This window comes from Ornithorhynchus anatinus, chromosome 1, assembly GCF_004115215.2.
Source record: "Ornithorhynchus anatinus isolate Pmale09 chromosome 1, mOrnAna1.pri.v4, whole genome shotgun sequence".
NCBI lineage: Eukaryota > Metazoa > Chordata > Mammalia > Monotremata > Ornithorhynchidae > Ornithorhynchus > Ornithorhynchus anatinus.
The window spans coordinates 128927290-128942216 of record NC_041728.1 but is presented as its reverse complement, the minus strand read 5'-3'; the positions used below and the strand labels follow the sequence as shown (position 1 = coordinate 128942216).

The 14927-nt window shown below is 48.3% G+C and overlaps 1 protein-coding gene and 1 non-coding gene across 6 annotated transcripts in view; both read left to right on the top strand.

Moving 5' to 3' along the window:
- ATG16L1 (autophagy related 16 like 1) overlaps positions 1-14927 on the top strand; it is a 45150-nt gene that overhangs the window by 19369 nt on the left and 10854 nt on the right. For 3 of the 5 annotated variants that reach the window (XM_007658746.4, XM_016225859.3, XM_001520889.5), the window contains exons 7-12: positions 7432-7518; positions 8397-8453; positions 8678-8725; positions 9937-10039; positions 13271-13376; positions 14033-14103. In XM_007658746.4, coding sequence (XP_007656936.1) covers positions 7432-7518; positions 8397-8453; positions 8678-8725; positions 9937-10039; positions 13271-13376; positions 14033-14103 — 472 coding nt within the window. The remainder of the gene's footprint in view (positions 1-7431; positions 7519-8396; positions 8454-8677; positions 8726-9936; positions 10040-13270; positions 13377-14032; positions 14104-14927) is intronic. The other 2 variants (XM_007658745.3, XM_007658747.3) reach the window with 2 other exon arrangements.
- On the top strand, positions 10816-11097 carry LOC114816702. Its single transcript, XR_003764512.1, has one exon.

The window sequence follows — 14927 nt, the reverse complement described above, 5'->3', positions numbered from 1 at the left end:
CTGCCGGGTGAACCGGGAGAGGTCCCTGACGAACGGAAAAGTCTGGGGAAGATGGATCGATCCGACTGGAAGTGGGAGTCTGTTAGAATCGTGATCCCAGCCGATTCCTTCCAAATTCCAGTGAGATCTGTGAACGCGACAGGGGTTCCCGGAAGATTAGCCTCTTACCCGGCCAAGGCGCAAACCCGGTGGTGGTGAAATAACTCAGTCGATCGGTGGTGTTTATTGAGTGCTTATCATGTGCAGAGCACTGTACTAAGCGCTCGGGAGAATACAATACGGTGGAGTTAGCAGACGTTCCCTGCCCACGGCCAGTTTACCACCTAAAGGGAGAGACAGATAACAATATGAGTAATTTATAATGTGTAATTTAAAGATATATACATTAAGTGCGTTCCGGCTGGGGCCGCTAGCGCAGACTCTCAGGTCCACCAGACTCCCGCTTCTGTGCAGCCGGACAAAACAGCAGCTTGAGGAAATCCAGGATAGACGGCAAGCAATGAGGGCAGCCCCTTAAGGAAACAAACTGGCTTAAGAGAGGTCCCGACCCAGAAATGTAGGCTCAGGGAGACATCAAGGTCCGGTTAGGGGTTAGGACACCCTCAGTTAGCTCCGGGGAGCAGACTTGGCCCCCAAGATGACTTGTTTCAGGTGTACAACCCCCAACCCTGCTGCAGGACCCAGTCCCGCTACCTGCAGTTCAACCGCCGAGAGTCCCTTTTATGCTAGTGGGGAGTGTCTGGACCTTAACTTCAAAATGTCAGAAACTACAGGTCACCCAGGGGATGTGGGGGAACCAGTTGGATTAGAACACTTGATGAATTCAGGTGTGCCAGGGATCACTGTGGTTCTCTGAGGATTTCCTCGAGAGAAAATGAGAAGCGACGTGGCTTAGTGGCCAGAGCATAGGCTGGGGAGGCAGAGGTTGTGGATTCAAATCCCGGCTCCCCACTTGTCAGCTCTGTGACTTTAGGCCAGTCACTTCACTTCTCTGTGCCTCAATTACCTCATCTGTAAAATGGGGATTGACTGAGCCCCCACGTGGGACTCCCTGAAAACCTCGTATCTATCCCAGGGCTTAGAACAGTGCTCGGCACAAAGTAAGCGCTTAACGAATACCATCATTATTTTAAAAATGAGAATATAGTAGGTACAGAGGAATCTGAGCAGGAGCAGTGTAGGGGAAGTGACAAGCCTATAGATTGGGCACTTGAAAGGGGGTTACCGAGCCCTGGGAATCAAACAGCAAACTTCCCCATCCAGCCCTTAGCAGGGCAGGGCAGCACTGTGTATCTGCAGTCAGATTCACCTCCCTCTTGCATCTCCACCCCGTGAGAGTGAAACTGGGGATAGCGGGGAAGTGGGAAAGGAAGAAAAGACAATAGAGGGAAAGCAAAAGGAGCTACAATTCATAAAGTTTTGGGGGGCCAGTTCCTGGCCCGATTAGGTTCCTACTGTAAACTGCCTGAGGAAACTCCTCGGGCTTCACAGGGCAGATTCTGGATGGACACAGATGCCTGGCATGCCCCCAGACCTCCTGAAATACTGGGCATTTTCTTGGTGAAGGTGAGTGCTTAACACGCTCCCTAAATAATGGTAGGAAGGCCCAGGCAACGGTCAGTCTGAAAATCCCTTAGAGGTTCACATCCGAAAAGAACATACAATAATTCTGGGTAGACCTGAAATGCCAGGGGTTGGGATTTGATTTCTCAGTGTTTAGGCTGTAATTTAGGACTGGCTGAAAGTTCTTAAATATAAGGGAAGAAGGTGTCCTGCAAAGTCAGCAGTTGTGTATCTGTCGATTTACCGGGGTAAATTTGACAGAGTTTGGGTTGGGTGAAGGAGGAATGTAGGCAAGTTGAATGCAGTCAGTCACCTTTACGTCCAGCCAGAGTAACTCTGATAGTCTGGGTCAAACTAGACCTTCCTTGATGGATTTTTTTTTTTTTTCTAAAGTAAATTTTGTACGTCAGTTTATTTGGAGACCGTTACGGCATTTAAAGTGGTTGGTGTGTGACTGGAGATGCCCGTATGTTCCTTATTTGTGCAAAATGTCCTGATTGTATAAAGGCTAAAATGTAAAGAGACTGATGGGTCACACTTAGAAGGGTCACTGTTAGTTAACGTGTTTAGGGACAAATTTACTTTTGCTAGGTGTTCCACATTTTGGCAACTTCACTTCATCATGGTTTCCAGGTCTGTGAGCCTGGACTGTGACAAAGGAACTGATCCTTCAGATTCCTGCTTTTGGGTGGGATCAGGCTAGAAAATTCCCTGGAGCAACACCATCTCTTAAACTGTATATTTGTCAACTTTGCATCTCTCCCATAGGGAAACGATTGGTCAAGCTCCCTTGCAAAAGTTCCTGGAGAAATTCAAGTATTAATTGGCAGTGGGAAAGGAATACCCTCGTGGTCATGAGTTTAATGTTGGTGATACTTGTATTCTGTATTAAAACCAGGCAGAGTGCAGGCCAGAGAAGGAAGACAGAAAGTGCTATGTTAACTATTGGTCAGGGTGAATCTTAGAGTACAAATTGAGTGTATGGTTTCATGTATAAAGCCTGGATATCTGGGTGTTTTTGTCACGCGTTTTTCAAGAATTTGTAAGGGTCTGTATTTACCCGTGGAATTTTCACCTGTGTCATCTGAAGGGAGGCGGGAGGGGGGTGGTTTGGGGGCCTCTGACTCTAGGAGTCTGAGAAGCAATCACAGAGGGATAAGAATGAAGGCTAGTTTTATACTAAATCTTACACCTTTGAGGAATCTAGAATGTGTATTGTCGGGGTGTGCGTTTAGAAAAGAATTGTTTTATCCATTTTGGGAACCGTGTTCTGGTGTCAGGCGCGTAGATGAATACTTATTTCCTGACAGTTAACGTAGCGCCGACTGTCCTTAGTAGGCTTTAACAGGGCTGTCGGGTGAGGCAGCTAATTGGTGCTCCAGGCAGGGCAGCCAGATCCCAGCACAGAAATAATCTGCTCTACTGTGTATGTGTGTATGGGAATTGTTTGTGACATTGTGCTGTATTGGTGTGCTAACTGGCTCAGGGACTGAGACCCCGGAGAGGAGAGGGGTGTGATTCAGCCGTATTAAATAAGAAAGCATTCGGGCAGTGCTCCGTTGCCGTCAGCCAGCCGGGTGCCTGCCTGTATTCCACCGAAAAGGTGAAGGTCACTGATGTAGGCTCACGCCCTCAGACCCAAGCAACTATTTTGGAATTGGGAGGATCTGTGTGTTTAGGGGAGGAAAGGGGGTGGTGAGCGAGTCACCCTCGGTATATCTGGCCCCGATTACAAATGGTGGAGACGTTGGAGATGAAAGGTGCATCAGAACTGAAGAAGAACCAAATACATGGGGAGGTCACATAGCTTAAAAAACAAAAACCCCAAAACACTCAAGGGCTCAGTCCCAAAGCCAGCCACTAGCCAATACAGACTCCAGACAGATGAATCCAGGAAAGACAAAATTGGACCCTTCATTTGTATTTGAATCTCAGGATTTCCAAAGAGGGGGGAAAAACAAGTGCGGGAGTGTGACCGGTAGTCTAGGGGGCCACTGGGCACAGCACGGCGTGCCTGTTGCAGAATAAGAGCAGCAAGATAACCACATTGAGCCTGCACCGGTCCGGGGCGGACAATCTGGTCATCTCTGGATCCCCTCGAGGAGAAGGTTCACGCGTACTAGCATCCCAACACAGATCTCTCCAGAAAAGTGTTCCCACACGCTATCAACAAGGCGGAGGGATCAGAACTGTTGATATCGTCAGAAGAAGAATCTCCTCGAAGAGGCTCCCGCATACGATCATCGAAAGGAAGGAGGAACTGGCTCACCCGGAAGGACTCTTTAATGGACTGGGAACTACGGGGAGGAGTCTGGGGAGCATTTGGATTTCTTTGGCTATAAAAGGCACAAGCCTTTGCTGCAAAGGTCTGCGTCTACCAGAGGATGCCGGGATGGGGCACCCTGCCATGTGAGGCCAGGAGGTCACTTTAATAAAGAGGATCTGTCGTAAGCCACGATCCTGGTATGTGGTTCCTTCGGTGATGGTATCCTTGCGGGACAGTCCTGGTTCCCGAGCGGATCGGTGTTGACACCAAAACAGTAAAAAAAGAAAAATCAGCCGGAGGTGTCGAAGGTTGAAGCTTGTTAATCTCGTATTTCATATCCCCGTGAAATCAGAAATAATGCAGATTGTTGCCGTGGGGCTGTGCTTTAACTCTGTCCCTTTTTCGAACTGGGGCGAATTTAGGTTTGTTACCCTTTTGCGAGAAATGTCTGAGGAAGTGTTTCTTTTTTCGAAACCCAGTCGAGCTGTCCCTTCTCCTGATCGCTAGTTGGATTTAGATGCTACTGAGTGTAAAGTACCATACGTAGAATTGTAGTAGCGTTTATCAAGGGATCCACTTGGTAGGGTGCACTACTGGATGTGTGGAAAGTACAGAATAACCTATCGACACATTTCCCATCCACAGGGAGCTTACACTCCAATGGAGAGTCAAATAAATGTTTACGACTAGAGAGGTCAAAATGAAGCGGACATTTATCTAAATGCTAAGGAGGATGTAAATAAATTCCTAAGTGGTAGGGAGTGCAAGAGGAGGTACAGGACTATCTCAGAAGTAGTACGACCATAAGACTGAAGCGAGCCCGGGCTTGGGAGTCAGAGGTCACGGGTTCGAATCCCGGCTCTGCCACTTGTCAGCTGTGTGACTGTGGGCGAGTCACTTCACTTCTCTGGGCCTCCGTTACCTCATCTGTGAAATGGGAATTAAGACTGTGAGCCTCACGTGGGACAACCCAATTACCCTGTATCTACCCCAGTGCCTAGAACAATGCTCTGCACGTAGTAAGCGCTTAACAAATACCAACGTTATTATTATTATTATTATTTTGAGGTAAATAAAAATAGATGGATATGTTCATCAGCCCCGAGGTTAGCTGTAAAATTCATAGTTCTAAGGACGGCTGTCCCTTTATCAAGTAAACGTTAGATCAAGTTGAGATAACTATCCCTTACGGCATACTGGCTCTTTTTTTTTTTTTTAGTTTTTTTAAAAATTGGGTGCTTGGGATTATTTTATTGTGTGTGATCCCATTATTTCCAGAGAAATGGGAGAATCGGGATTTTTTCAGGAGTATACTAGGTCATCCCATAATGTGGGGGTGACATTTTTGCAGAACACTTAGAGAAGCAGCGTGGCTCAGTGGAAAGAGCCTGGGCTTTGGAGTCAGAGGTCATGGGTTTGAATCCCGGCTCGGCCACTTGTCAGCTGTGTGACTTTGGGTGAGTCACTTAACTTCTCGGTGCCTCAGTTACCTCATCTGGAAAATGGGGATTAAGACTGTGAGCCCCACGTGGGACAACCCGATTCCCCTGTCTAGCCCAGCGCTTAGAACAGTGCACATAGTAAGCGCTTAACAAATACCAACATTATTATTATAAGGGAAACTTGTAGTATTTAAGAAAGTCTGATGCCGCACGTGTGCATGTAACCATCTCTTCTAATGCCGTGTCGTGCTGAATTCAGACATTCCCATTGTTGGAAGAAGATTCCCCCATTATACAGTTGCAGTCTACCCAAAGCATGCAGAGGAACCCCCGTGTTCTTTCAGAAGTGAGTCTACGTCTCATCCCTCTGCATAAACGAATGAGGTAGACGGTCAGCGCAGCGGAACGGTTAACCGATCTCATAATTAGAAGTGTCCGAACAGATGACGGCTCCAACGTTAACGTGGCAGGCCAGACTGGAGCATTTCAGCAAGGAAGAGCCAAACAAAATGAAACGTGTGAGCGGGTGGCCCACAGAGCCGAAGGTGTACACGGCTCACTTCAGTGTGATTCTAGTGCTTTGAAATGCTTCACTCTCCCGCCTCTCCCCTTGCTCGCATTTGGTTCCCAGAAGAGCCAGGTATATCTCCCAAACCTCAGTGCTCCCTGGCGCAACTTTGCTCTACGCGTAGTGGCCCTGCAATATACGTCACGTGGGCTGCGTCGCACAGAGAATTTGCATTGGAGTTTCCCCTTCTCATTTTTAACCCCTTTTTCCTTCCCCTTGTTGCTAAGTTTAAGTGAATCTCACCAAACGATTCAGAGGTGTCCCCCGTGTTCGGATTTCAGTGAAAACCAAACGGAAAGGAAGTGGAGACCAGAGGCAGAATGTATGAAATTTTCTTAGGCCTGCCTCAGTTTATTTTGGGCCCTAGGGATGGATGTCTGAATGCTACTTGAAGCTTGAGTTAGAAGAGTGCACGTATGGTGTAACTGCCCTTCGCGCTTTCGTTAGAGAAGCAGCGTGGCGTAGCGGATAGAGCACGGGCCTGGGAGTCGTGGGATCTAATCCTGGCCCCGCCACGTGTCTGCTGTGTGACCTTAAATAATAATGTTGGTATTTGTTAAGCGCTTACTATGTGCAGCGCACTGTTGTAAGCGCTGGGGTAGATACTGGGTAATCAGGTTGTCCCACATGAGGCTCACAGTTCATCCCCATTTTCCAGCTGAAGAGGTAACTGAGGCACAGAGAAGTTAAGTGACTTGCCCACGGTCACACAGCTGATAAGTGGCAGAGCCGGGATTCGAACCCATGACCTCTGACTCCCAAGCCCGGGCTCTGTCCACTGAGCCACGCTGCTTCTCATAACTTCACTTCTCTGTGCCTCAGTTACCTCATCTGGAAAATGGGGATTGAGACTAAGCCCCATGTGGGACGGGGACTGTGTCCAACTTGATTTGCTTGTATCCACCCCAGTGCTTAGTACAGTGCTTGGCACCTAGTAGGCTCTTACAGCTACCACGATTATAGTATTATTATCCGCTCATCCGATCATGCCAGTACGTAGATTATTTTCCTTTCCACGGTGCCTGTTGTTTGCTCGCATTTAAGTTTCAACGGCAGGCAGTCAGCTAGCCCTTCTGCCTTCCCCTCCAACCCATCTTGAGACCATCTCTGTTTTTAGACTGTGAGTAACTTCTCACTGGCCACGACATAAAATTCCTGAATGCAAACTGGGGAATGCTCCAGGAGAGCCAGTCAGCCTCAGGTGTCTAAAGCCCTGTGCCTAATTCCGTGTACCAACGTGTATACTGGACTCAGAGATTTAAAAATAAGAAAATAGCTGCTTTCCAGATGGATGTGTGTACAACCAAAAATGTCACCGATTTGCCTTCAGGAAAACAATGGAAATCAATAGCTGATTTGGATTCCAGTGTGAGAATTTAAAAAAAAAAAAAAATATTTGTGGCCCAGCCTATCGATAAGAAGGGAGTCTGTTTTTCTCTTAAAGAGAAGTGTTGACCCTTAGGATAGTTGCACCCAGTAGGTAATTCAAAAAGGATCGTGTTTGTTTAGATAGCAGAATGGATTGTGTGTGTTTGCAGAAAAACTTAATGCTTAGCTGATTCAAAAGGAGGCCTGCCCCCATCCTTCTCCAGGGATGATGATATTGAAGTGCTCGTGGATGAAGTTACGGACCCGGCTGAGGAGACCTCTCCGGCACGAGCCTCCGGTCGAACGACCACGTAAGTATACGAGGAGTGGTGGGGCGAAAAGGAGGTGGACTTCGTTGCGTTTCGGGTTTAACGTCGGTCACCGGGGGAGGAGATGGAGGGTTTGATATCAGAGAAGGTCCAAAGTGAGGTGGGTCGCTGAGAAATACTATTCACACCTGCTATTCTTGGGCGGGAAGTAGGGTGTAAACGTCCCTACGCTTCTGCGGGGATGGAGACGCATCCGTGCTCTGCACACGGTAAGTGCTCGGTAAATAAGATCAAGTGTTCGGTAGCAGTCCAATCGTACTCTCAGATTGCCTCTTATAGGAAATTAAATAATTGCTCATTTAGCAGGAACATAAGGGGATGAGTTGAAACCCTGTAGGCTTTATCCCATTTCTGTCGTTTTGAAATATCTAAGGCAAAAGAGTACCCTAGCTTCATGTAAGAAAATAGTTTGTCATTCAGTATGGAGACTTGGATGGAACGAATAGTTTAATCAGTTCCATTGGGATTAAGACGTTTCTTTCTCAGAGTGGCATCGAAGGGAAAGAGAGGTGGGATTTGGGAAGCCGCAGAATTTGTGAAAGTGCAGATCCGAGTGGTCGAAGCTATGCGTTAGATTTGGCAGGCTTCTCTTAAGGATTCAGGAAAGATCTTGTTCTTTTAAGTGTGAAAAGACAAGAACCATTTCCTCCACGCCATTTCTTCCAGGCTGGATTTCCCTCCTGTCCACTCATTGTATATGTTTTCTAATTCCATGCTATCTGGTATTTTCCTTCCTGGGTTTGGGGTCTGAATGGGAGGGTGTTTTCCCAGGTTCTCGCTTCGTGGGCTGTGTTTTTATTGCTCATTTATTTAAGCTTGTCGGTTCATAAGGTTTAAACCTGTCCTCCCCTCCTCTTTAGTAAGCGACTCTCCCAGCCTGCTGGAGGCCTTCTGGAATCTCTCACTAATATCTTTGGGTAGGTTAGTCCCCATTTGCCTTTCTGTTTTCGTGTATGTAAATAATCTAAATGATTGGCGTTAACGTACCCCCAAATATCCGTGATTCAAGGAATGCCACGTGTCTTAATGTCAGGTTTCTTCTAGCTTCTGCTTTTTTCTTCTCTCCTCCCCCTCCCCGTCCCCCCCCAACCTCCTGCTTCTTCCGTCTTGCCGTGTGCTGACCTCTGGCCTTTCCCTCCAGTCTGTCCGAATCTCCACTTTTGGGACAACCCTCTTCTGATGCTGCCAGGTGAAACTATTATGCACTCTTAGCCCAGCATGTGAGTGTGGGACATTGAAATTGTAACGTGATCGCTCCTTCGTTTCCCTCAATCATGAGTCGTTTTGAACACTAACCAGGAGGCCCTGCATGTTTCCAGGAAGGCCCTCGGCTCTTCCCAGAGATTCACTGTGATGATTGGCTGCTTCTCACGGTTGACAGTGGTAAAAACTGGCCAGGGATCTTTTTAATAATAATGTTGGTATTTGTTAAGCGCTTACTACGTGCTGAGCGCTGGATGCCGCCGCAAGTCAGCGTTTGCGTTAGGCTTTGCCTTAACTTCTCTGTGCCTCAGCGACCTCATCTGTAAAATGGGGATTAACTGGGAGCCTCACGTGGGACAACCCGATTCCCCTGTATCTTCCCCAGCGTATAGAACAGTGCTCTGCACATAGTAAGCGCTTAACAGATACCAACATTATCATTTCTTGAAGCATGAGCTAAGCTCTTCCCGCAGCGGAAAGGTTGCTTGTAGCCAGACCAAGTGCTAATCGTGGATAACACTCCGAACCCCTGAAACACAGGGGTCTTTTGGCCGGAGGATCTCGCGGTGATCGACCCCGCGTACGTGCGCAAAAACCATTTCTTCCAACACTGCGTCGTGTTGCCTTCAGACGGACCCGTGCTGAGGGGGAGAGGTCCCCTAGTTCCCCGGTAGCGTTACTTAAACATTTTAACCCCCTTGTGGGACTGGGACTGTGTCCAAACTGGTTAACTTATCTCCCCCAGCGCTTAGTACAGTGCTTGGCACGTAGAGGGAGCTTAATAAGTACCGTCAGAAACACAACGTGGAAACCTGCATTCTAAAGAGCTCACCGGATCTTTACGGAGAGAAGCTGGCGGTTATTCCTTCGCAGTAACTGGAAAAATGGTCCGACACTGCGTTCACTGATTGGGCAACCGTTATCGCCAAGAAAGATCGTGCCTCGAGTTGGGTATTGAGAGGCTGTGAGCCTCTTCCTCATGGGCTCGTGGACCATCTGAGGTGCAGTAGTTACGGGCAGATACTTTATTTGGCCCGGTGCTTCTCGCGATCCGATGGGCCAAAGCGAGAAGAGAAGGCAATCGCCGAGGATCGCCCGGTTAGGTAGGATCGTCTCTGCTCCCCTTACCTGCCGTCCTGATTCCCTGCCCCTAAACGAATTTCATCTTCTGTTTAATATCTTCCTTTGCCTTCTTAGGAGGCGTTCTGTGTCTTCCTCTCCCGTCCCCCAAGATACCATGGGAGCCCGTTCTGGTTCCAGGAAAGAAGTGAGGGTGCCCACGAAAGCAGCTTACTATTTTGTAAGTATGGTTCGTTCAGAGACCGTAAGAAATGTTCACCAAGGCGGTGGAAGGAATTCCCCCCCGGCAGTTCAAAAATCTGTCCGGTGGTGTTTTTCCACTTTGTTCTGTTAAAAGTCCCTGGTGTCTTGAACCCAAGTCTTGCTGAATGCCAGCAGCCTTGTGAAAATCTCAAGTACAGGATAGTGGCAAGAGCGGGGGCTTGGGAGTCAGAGGTCGTGGGTTCTAATCCCGGCTCCGCCCCTTATCTAATAATAATAATGTTGGTATTTGTTAAGCGCTTACTATGTGCAGAGCACTGTTCTAAGCGCTGGGGTAGACACAGGGGAATCGGGTTGTCCCACGTGGGGCTCACAGTCTTAATCCCCATTTTGCAGATGAGGGAACTGAGGCACAGAGAAGTTAAGTGATTTGCCCAGAGTCACCCAGCTGACAAGTGGCAGAGCCGGGATTCGAACCCATGACCTCTGACTCCAAAGCCCATGCTCTTTCCACTGAGCCATGCTGCTTCTCAAGCTGCTTATCTGCTGCGTGACCTAATTTATCTGTGCCTCAGTTCCCTCATCTGTAAAATGGGGATTAAGGCTGTGAGCCCCACGTGGGACAACCTGATTGCCTTCTCTCTACCCCAGTGCTTAGTGTTTGCCACATAGTAAGCGCTTAAACAAATGCCATAATCCTCCTCCTCCTAGGATAGATTCCAGCGCTTAGAACAGTGCTGTGCACATAGTAAGAGCTTAACAAATGCCATTATTATTATTGTTATATTTTGAAGAGGTCAGTGATGATTAGTAAAAGGTCTGACTGCACGGAGAAATCACAGTCCCTTTATTGCTCGCATCTCCCAGCAGCTCCTCTCTTGCCCCATCATGCTCAAGTTATGTCGTGATCGGGTTCTGGGGCTGCTGACAGTTTGTGATGCACTCACTTTGGGTTATCCCAAGAGGAATGGAGAGACAACCCTCCCCGAGCATCCAACAAAACTAATTACGAAGGAGGTTTTAATGGGGCAATGTGGACTGTGATCGTGCCTGATTTTAAGTTTTCAAGCTGAGACCTCTTGGGGACTAAAGAACAGTAATCAGGGCATGAGAAAGAAGTCGAAAATATTCCACGCTTGTAAACCTGGTTCCCTAAGGAAACAGTTTTGTCATATAACGGCTGTGTAACGGGTTTTGCTTTTGGCCTCACGGTGTAGTTTCAGAGCTCCGCTGGCCAGTCCGTGGACTGGTGGTTCTCACTGTCTCGTCGGGGGCCGTCCCTGAGAGTCAGAATCTTGTAAAATAATGTTGGTATTTGTTAAGCGCTTACTATGTGCAGAGCACTGTTCTAAGCGCCGGGGTAGATACAGGGTAATCGGGTTGTCCCCCGTGAGGCTCCCAGTTAATCCCCATTTTACAGATGAGGGAACTGAGGCTCCGAGAAGTGAAGTGACTCGCCCGCAGTCACACAGCCGACAAGTGGCGGAGCCGGGAGTCGAACCCATGACCTCTGACTCCGAAGCCCAGGCTCTTTCCACTGAGCCACGCTGCTCCTATGAGAAACAGCGTGATGTAGTAGGAGGTTCACAGGCCCGGGAGTCAGAGGACCTGAATTCTGATCTCGCCCTCGGCTTGTCTGCTGTGCGACCTCGGGTAGGTCACTTCTCTGTGCCTCAGTGGCCTCAACTGTAAAATGGGGATTAAGGCTGAGCCCCACGTGGGACTGAGTCCAACCTGATTACCTTGTAACTTCCCTGGCGTCTTGCACTGTCCCTGGCACATAGTGAGCACTTAATAAAGGTGTGAAAACTGCTGGCCTGATATTCAGTCACGTTTATCGGGTGTTCACTCTGTCCACTTGGGAGAGTACAGTCCAGCAGTAAGCAGACACATTCCCTGCCCACAGGGAGTTTACAGCCTAGACGGGAATAGACGTTAATATGAATAAAGAAATCACAGATACGTACAGAAGTGCCGTGGACCTGGGCGGGGGGATGAACACCGAGCGTTTATCTGTCCCAAGAGCATTTATTTGTCCAGTTAGGTATTTCCAGACCCTAATCAGTGTTAAATTTTGTTTACATATTGTTGAAAGATGAGGTTTTTTTGTATTGGTCGTGATTCCTATCACAGCAAAAGCTTTATTATTCAGCATTTTACCAATGCCATTTCTGGTCCCCTCTGCCGTCAAAGCAGTCTTGGTCAGTAGCGAAGCGGGACGGCACAGTCGATGGAGCCAGGGGCCTGGGAGTCGGAAGGTCATGAGTTCTGATCCCGGCTCTGACGCTTGTCTGCTGTATGACCTTCGGCAGTTCACTTAGCTGTGCCTCAGTTACCTAATCTGTAAAAGGGGCATTGAGACTGTGAGCCCCATGTGGGACAGGGGCTGTGTCCAACCCAATTTGCTCGAATCTACCCCAGCGCTTAATACAGTTCCTGACACACAGTAAGCACTTAAATACCATTATTATTAGTAGTTCCCAGAGAGCAAGAATTTATAGTCATCAGAATATGTCTGAGTCTTCTCCCGTGCTAACGGGGAGCCTGGTAAGTGGCGTGAATTCCTCAGGGCCACTGCGTATGCTTTCCTTGGAAGTCCTTGTGGGTCTGGGGAGATATCGGTGTTTTTGCATAGTAAGGAGTCAGTGCTGGACTGGCAAATGGCAAATTTAAGAACTTGAATTTAAACGTGGAGTTTGCAGACTACCAGTGGTGGATATTTAATGAGTACATACTCTGGGCAGAGCAGTACGCTGAACACTCGAGAGAGTCCGGTACAGTTAGCGGGTATGGTCCGTGCCCTCAAGGAACGTGCAGTTTAGCCCGGGAGGCAGACAATAAAGATACGGGTGCTGTGGGATGAGTTCCTAGGGGACAAGAACGCAAGGGCGGAGCGATTCAGTGAGCGGAGAGGGAGATCAGGAGCAGAGCTGAGAAACTAATCCCGAAAGACCAACTGGAGATAGATGAGATGGCAGGAGAGCTTCGGTCCGCTGGATGTGAAGGGTGAGGGAGGTCTAGGCACTGGGAGGGTGTGAGCGAGAAGACGTCGACGGCGAGAGAGCCGCTCAGTGAGTTTCCACTGATAACTGTGTCTTGCGGCCCAATCTGCAAAGCCCCGGGCATCCCTAGCTCTGAGTCGAAGAACCTCCCAGCGTGCTGAATAGCGAAAGCTCCTGCTGTGGTGGATTTTCATTAGCTCTCGACGCTAAAGCTATCTGGGGCTGGGGTGGGGTTCCGTGTCTTGCAGAATGCCCACGACGGAGAGGTGAACGCCGTGCAGTTCGATCCCAGTTCCAGGTTATTGGCAACAGGAGGCATGGACCGAAGGGTCAAACTCTGGGAAGTGTTTGGAGGTGAGGTGGTCATCGCGTGAAGGGGGAAGAAAACGGGTCACAGGGAAACAGGGTGGAAGCAGCATGGACTAGTCGGTGGAGCACAAGACTGCCGGGACTCAGAGGGCCTGGAGTCCAGTCCCGGCTCCACCGCGTGTCTGCTCCGTGACCTTGGACGCGTCACTTCACTTGTCCGTGTCTCAGTTGCCTCGTCTGTAAAATGGGGATTAAGACCGCGTGCCCCATGTGGGACAGGGATTGTGTCTGACCTGATTAGACTGTAAGCCCGTCGACTAGACTGTAAGCGCGTCAAAGGGCGGGGACTGTCTCATCTGTTACCGATTCGTACATTCCAAGCGCTTAGCACATAGTAAGCGCTCAATAAATGCTATTGAATGAATGAATTAGTTTGACTCTGCTCCACCACTTAATACGGTGCCTGGCGCATAGCACTTAACCAATACCATAAAAAAAGAAAACCTGAATATTTGGTGTTTCATAAGAGTTGAAATCTCTGTAGATGATTATTTAATCTTTCTTTCTATCACCGTTTCTATATTGGCGCAGTGAAGCCGCTGTTCGAAAGTGATCTCTTTCCGTGTGCTTTTATTTGAGTTAACACATTCTAATCTATTCTCTCCTTCTCCCCCCGATCTTTCCCTTTTTTGTGCGTTCAGATAGGTGCGAGTTAAAGGGCTCCTTTGCTGGCAGTAACGCGGGAATTACAAGCATTGAATTTGATAGTGCCGTAAGTGTTACCTAATACCATTCAATATAATGTACTGAAGGTGGCCAGATGTACTTTTTTTGAAGTCACGAGGTAATTGAGCAGCTCACAGATAAGCCCGAAGGTGAGTCCTGTCTGGATTTCACTTCCCCGCTTCCCATCCCCTGAAATTGCTGCCTCCTCCCCCCCAGGCCTGAATGGTTTCCAATAAAAGTATCTTTGTTCCCAAGTACCATTTTCACATTTAGCAGTGGGGAAAAAAACAAGCTGTGGACTTCTGTAGCAAAAGGAGGAAAAGAGTATGTACGAGAGGAGCGGTGGCTCTACGTCATCGTTACCCAAGAACACTCCCCGTTCCCATAGTTACCTACGACTCTCAGCTTTCAAACTTCCTATGGTGGTCTTGTGGGTAACTTGGTACATACCTGAAGTGAAATGACTTACGGGTGGTACGCGGATCTACTTAGAGCCTCCCTGAGTTCCAATTCCAATTCTACTTTCCATTAATAGAGTAGGACAAGAAAATGGAATGGGGGGGTGTTTGGAATAGGAAACCGCAAGGGTGGTGAGGGAGAGATGAAGGGGACGCCTAGAGGAGGGGTGAATTGTAGGAAATTTAAAGTTTATTTCCAAAGTTTTGTTAAAATTAAATTGGAATGACTCAGATACTTGCCTACAGAAGCACTGTGGCCTGGTGGGAAGAGCATGGGCTTGGGTTTTAGGAGACCTGGGTTCTAATTCCAGCATTTCCCTAATGCCTGCTGTGTCACCTTGGACTAGACGCTTCTCTGTGCTTCCGTTTCCTCATTTTGTAAAACGGGATGAAATACGTGTTCGTTTGATTC